The sequence below is a fragment of the Lepidothrix coronata genome, unplaced genomic scaffold, assembly GCF_001604755.1.
Source record: "Lepidothrix coronata isolate B3197 unplaced genomic scaffold, Lepidothrix_coronata-1.0 Scaffold149, whole genome shotgun sequence".
NCBI classification, from domain to species: Eukaryota; Metazoa; Chordata; class Aves; order Passeriformes; family Pipridae; genus Lepidothrix; species Lepidothrix coronata.
Genome location: NW_016690329.1, coordinates 2,150,827 through 2,156,826, shown reverse-complemented (window position 1 = coordinate 2,156,826; position 6,000 = coordinate 2,150,827). Strand labels below are relative to the sequence as shown.

The 6,000-nt window shown below is 51.7% G+C and overlaps 1 protein-coding gene across 1 annotated transcript in view; it reads left to right on the top strand.

The window, feature by feature from the left end:
• Nucleotides 1-853: 853 nt before the first annotated feature.
• The window catches only part of TMEFF2 (transmembrane protein with EGF like and two follistatin like domains 2), a 127,660-nt gene continuing 122,513 nt past the window's right edge, over nt 854-6,000 (top strand). Inside the window, exons 1-2 of the mRNA XM_017828563.1 lie at nt 854-1,064; nt 2,494-2,603. Of these exons, the coding sequence (XP_017684052.1) occupies nt 887-1,064; nt 2,494-2,603 (288 nt within the window). The 5' untranslated portion in view covers nt 854-886. The remainder of the gene's footprint in view (nt 1,065-2,493; nt 2,604-6,000) is intronic.

Below are 6,000 nucleotides of genomic sequence, written 5' to 3'. Positions count from 1 at the left end.
GGGCAAGATCTCCCTCTCTCTCTCTCTCTTCTCCCTGCTTTCCCCGCCGTGCTCGTTTCTTACGCTCTTCACCTCGCCGGCCCTGTGCCCGCTCCAGACCCCACAAGCCGAGGTGGTGTTTTATTTCCCTAACGTCGCATCCGCGCGTGATTACACACCGGCACCCGAGTCCGCGGCCGGCAACTTCGGCTGCGCCTGGGCGTGTGCGGCGGGGCTGTCACGGCTGTGCATACCCATGCTCCCGGGCGAGCCCTGCCACCTGCGGCTCGGCGCCGGGCGCGGAGAAGCGCGGCGCTCCCCGGCCCGTGCCCCGTCGGGGCTGCCCCGCATCTCCGCAGCCGGCGGGGCGGGACGGCGCGGCGGTGTCCCCGGGCCCAGAGGGGTGCGGAACGCGGGACGCGCTGCCCCCGTCCCCCCGTAGCCCTGTCCCCCCTCTCCCCGCGCTGCCCCGGGCGCTGCCGCGGGGGCGCAGCGGCCCCGCCCGCCGGGCCCCGCATCCCGCCCGGCCAATGGGGGCGGCGCGGCGGCGGCACGTGACGCGGCGGGCCGGGACCTGCTGCTTCCCCCGCGCAGAGGGATGCGGGCGGCAGAGCGGGGCAGGCGGCGGCGGCGGCGGCTGCGCGGCGGCGGCCCCTCCGCGCCCTCCCCCCGCTCCCCGCCGCCCGGCCCCTATGGCAGCCGCTCCCCGCCCCGCCGCCGCCCGCACCCCCGCGCCGCCCCGCCGGGCTCCGCCGCTCGCCCCAGCGTAGCGCCCGGCCGCCGCTCGCCGACCCGCTGCCGCCGCCGGCCGGGGCCCCGGGATGCCCAGCGGCCCCGCCGCCCGTCCCTGCCGCCCGCCGCGCCGCCCGGGGGGCACGCCGCCGCCGGAGAGTTGAGTTAGGAAGTCATGGTGCCCTGGGAGCCCTCCCCGCCCCGGCAGTGCGGCGGCGGCTGGACGCTCTGCGACTGCTGCTGCTGGCTGCTGCTGCCCGCCGTGCTGCTCGTCCTCGCCCGCCCCGACAAGCTGGCGGCCTTCCCTACCTCCTTAAGCGACTGCCAGACGCCCACCGGCTGGAACTGCTCCGGTAAGCACCGGAGCACCCCGCGCCCGGCCCCGTAGCGAGTGTCCCGGCAGCCGCGCCGGGCGCTCGGAGTTGCGCGGGCGAGCCCGGGGGGAGCCAACTTCAGCGGGTGATGATGCCGCGTCCCGTTCTATACAGGGGAATAGCGAAGGCAAAAAGTCCCGGGTGTCGGGGCTCACCGCCGCTCCCGGTGCGGCCGCAGGCGCCGGGGCCCCGCTTTTTCCCGCTCCGCGGCGCCGGGCGCGGCAGCCGCGCCCTCCGCCGGTGCGCAGCGCCGCGGCTGCGGGCGGCTCCCTGGGCGCAGAGAGAGAAAGAGAGAGCCCCGGCCCCGCCGGAGCGCGGCTCTGCGCTGAAACGGGGCAGCCCGGCGTGTAACTGCGGGCGTGGGGCGCAGGGAAACGGGGCCCCGTGTGCGCATCCTGCGGGCGGCTGTTCCCGTGCGCACCGAACGGAGAGCAGATCGGGGGATGGACACCGCGACACCGGGAACGCGCTGCCTGTTCCTTAAAGTCGGGCTGACCTTTATAAAGTGTTTCCTATGTAGGTCAGCAGCCGGTCCTTCTCCGATACACCGAATAATCGGGAAATTAGACTGTAGTAGCCTTTTTAGGGGAAGAGCGTTATTTGGGGTACTGTGTGGATCGTACATAATGTGTTACATCGGAGGGAATTTGCACTGTAAGCTCTTCATTTTAAACGTGTAGTGATATGGTTAAGAGCACTCGGATGTTTTTTAAAAAAATCAATGGATTCAGATCTTAATGGGTTTGGAGTCTGATATAGCTGTTTTGTTTAATACCTTGCTGCACGCTGTTGGAGTGGGAAGTCAGCTAGCAAAATCTGAAATTCATGCTTGTATTCGTGAACTGAATCTTCGGTCAGATCTGTTGGTTTTTCCTGGAGAAAATGAAGGCAAAGAGCTAGGTTCACTCAGCGGCTTGTGGGGAACCTGGCACTTCTCCTGTTAACTTAGAGGTCATCAATCTTCATTGGAATGATGCAGACCATCACGGAAAACACACAGCCTGTTTGTCTTTATTATTGGGGGCTTTGTTGTGTCACGGGCTGGCGAAATTCCAATTTGGACTTTTGTCCAACAGATTTGTGATCGAATGGGGATAAGTTGATGACATTTCCAACCTAGAGCCACGAAATAGAATAATTACCGGGTGACTTTTGAGGAAACCAAGTCTGTGAAATAGGAAAAAAAAAAGTGTGCGAGGTACTGGGGAATATGGACTAAGAGAAACACTGAGGGAGAAATAAGAGAAGAAGTGAAAAACAGAGGAGAGGGAAGGACAAAAGAAAATCTGGACTCTGTTATTTCATCAACAAGGTTATTGTACTGTGTGCATTAAAATGCAATCATCCCATATTGTTCCTCTTGCTAGACCAAAGCTGACTTTTTTTTTTTTCCCTCTTTACATTTGAGGTTACGATGACAGAGAAAATGATCTCTTTCTCTGCGACACCAATACCTGTAAATTTGATGGGGAGTGTTTAAGGATTGGAGACAGTGTGACTTGTGTCTGTCAGTTCAAGGTAAGAGGATTGATATTTCGTTCTCTAATTCGCTAATGAGAATACAAATCAAGGATCTACCTTTATTACCTATCACTTGGCAATTTATTTCTCTATGTGCGGAGAAGTTAAAGGGAAAACCTGGCAGCGTGTATAAAATGCTGGCAGGAGAACCAACTGGTGTCAAGAAGGCGTAAGTTTCTCTTGGAAAATGAGGATGCTGTAGCTTTAAATGTCCCTTTGGGTCTGCAGTTTCAGGTTGTGCATTTCTGATTTTTCATCTCTACCCTTTTAACAAGGATTTAGAGTCCTTTCTAAATTCATTTCTGATACAGATCATGGCTTATTGTATTCGGAGTTCTGATCTAGTTAAAGAAATGGATCTGTAATGTGCTTATGCAATATTTTCAGGAAGGGCTGCATAGTGACAATGCTTCTGCCTGTTTATCTGCCCAGCTGATCAGATTAAGGAGCAATCCCTCTGTTCCAAAATGATGAACTTCCTTTAGGTTTTATATAGTTTTAGGAGAGCTATTACTGAGTAGTAGGGATTTTTCCTTCTAGTTCTTCTCTCTTCCTCCCATAGCTACATCTAAACCTGAGGCGTTCTCAAAGTCAGACTATTTCATTATGAAGGATTCCATTTAATATGTTTTAGCCAACTCACAAAACAGCTGGGCTTTAAATAATGACCTGAATAAAAACTGAACAAATTAAAGGGGTTTTAAGCATATACCAGCACGAGGTTGTATGTGTATTTATGCCTCAGTGATCTTTTGCATTTTAATGTGGATTTGTGAAGTGGTGAAACTTATAATGCTGCTTTGAGTATTTACAGAAGGGCAGGCCAAATAGTGCACAGTTCAAGATCGTGCACATCTGTAATGATTATGTTAATATTGAGCTTTGATAGACTATTCACTTTGAAGCATGACAAGTACTGTGTATATTTCCAGAGCCAAAAATGTCTTCAGAGAAAAACCCCAAGAAGGATTTTTGTCTAATAAGAGCAAGACAGTTGTTTTCTGAAGTGCTTGTGTTTTCCATGTTGGGAGAAAATTCATATTGATCATGGGAGTTTATTATTCCATTTGGAGTTTGCATGCAATCAGAAATTCAATGTGAGAATGCTGTTGTGAGCATTTGCCTTGGCTCAGCACGTGCAACGATCTAAGGGTTGTTCTATTTTCTCTTTCTAAGAAAAATTGGTAAGGCAGTGAGATGTCTGTGACGTGTCCCATTGCTTGGTGGTAAGCAAGGGCAGATGTTGTGCCACGGGCACCAGGAACTTGGAGAAGCTACTGAGAGTTATTGGGACTTGTCTTTGGTCCCAGTTTGGTGTTGCCATTTGGCATAAAGCAGTGGACTCATAGCCTGGAAGGAGCGAACTCAGATGTTGCTATCGGCAGGGAAGAAGGCATTGGGAGCACTGTTTTCCCAGGGCAAGATGCTGGTCCCTGGTGATTTTGGATAAATGAAGCTAAGTAAACCTCTCTGGGCTGTGTCATCTCCTCTTTGAGAAGTGAACACTATAGGTATGCTGAGTTTAGCAGTTCTGTAGGGAGGAGTTGAAACAGATTTCAGGAAATCAGATAATTAGTATATGAATATGTTAAAAAGATCAAAAGACTGAGTTGAGCCTGCTTGATCACTAGAAAATGGGTTGAAATCAACCGTAATCTTTGCTTCCAGTGGCCTTTGGATCAGGCCCTGTGAACACTTGACGCTCTTTGTCTTGATATGAGCCCTCTGTGGAGCCGCAGGGCTGACTGTGACCTTGGAGGGCAAATTACCTGTGGCTGATCCTGTGCCAGCGCTGCGAAGGGCAATGTGGTGCCAGGGGCTTCTGTAGTCGAACGCGTGTGCTTTGATACAGGCAGAGCTTGGGGGGATGTTAGCTTCTCTTGTAACATCAGTGGACAATGTGACAAGCCAGAAAGATATGCCACCCGAGTAGAAAATTAACTTGTTAGTGCAGTGTCTGAGGCTGGCTAAGTGAGGCAGAGCTGGCCTGGTAATTTATGTCACAGGTAAGGGAGTCCTCCATCAGAACTCAAGTCCCCATTTCAGTGGCAACTGTTTGGGGTGATAATGAACAAATCAACAGCAGAATCCTCATCGTTATAACTATGTTTTAGGTTTTCTTCAGAATTTGCCAGGGACTTTAACTGCAACTGGAGAGAATAGACAAGGATGAAAAGCTAATTTTGCTTCCGTACTGATGAAGAGTCCTGGGCTGGTGAAAGCAGAAATGGGTAGCAGGGCTCCAGCAGTCTTGATCTGAGCTTTTTCAGACCAGAATCGCAGATGCATCATGTCTGTCCAAGTGGAGTTAAAATTAATTTCTTTGTATTTGAAAGGCTGAATATGATCAGACTGCTCTGGAACACCTGAGTTGTTAGGTTTCCATCCCTGGAGAGCCAGCGGGCATGTATTGAGAAAGAGGTTCATATCAGCTGGTTTTCTTGTCATAGTCTACTGTGACTCCTCAGAATGAAACATATTGAATTTGAAAACAACATGTTGCACTCTAATCGGGAAATTTAGACCCGTCCCAACTCAAGGCAAGCCCTGACCTTGGTGCTGGCAGGGAGGGAAGGCACTGGGACAGTGCTGTCTCCAACAGGGGGGCTGAGCATGGGGGAAATCACCACCTTTTCCTTCCCTCAAACTCAGTGGGTCCAACAGAATGGGTAGAGCTGTGCCAGCAGGCATGTGGTTGGAGGCATGGCTTGCTGGGATCTGCACTCGTCTGCCCAAAGCTAAAGGTCTGGCAGCTTGGACTCTCCCTTCTTATATTTCATGAACATATCAAAAAATATACCAGGGTATTTCCATCAGTGTCTTTTCTCTTTAGCCACGAGGACTGGGTTCAGTCACTGTTTCTTATGTGAGGAAGGAGTCCTTTTTTCATGCATGTTGAATCTCTCATGCATGTTGAATGTGTTCAGTGTTTATGGAGCTGGAACATCACCTGTCCAACTTGCAGCTTTGTTGTATTTCCGGAATATATTTTTGTGCTACTTGGTTCCAGATGTAGGTGCCATTTTGGGGGTAGTTAATCCAGGATACAAGAAGGAGGTCAAACTTTTAACAGTGTTACCAGGAGGAAGAGTTATACAGGTTACCATTTTCTTTAAAAAAACGAACCACCTACTTTCAGTGTCCAGCACTGACCCAAACACTTGCAAAACTGGTTTGTCCCTGGCTGTGACAGTGGGCACTCGAGGCTGCAAGTGCTGAGGAAGGCAGCCTTTGACTGACACTTGGCTGAATTGGTTGCATCCATTTCCCTGCTTTACAGCTGTACTTTAAAAACTTGGACATATGAGAGAGAAGTGGACAGTGTTGCACTGTGCTGTGGGGTTTAGTGGGAGTTTTGACTTGGATTTCCCTGAGTGCTCAATCAGTCCTTACT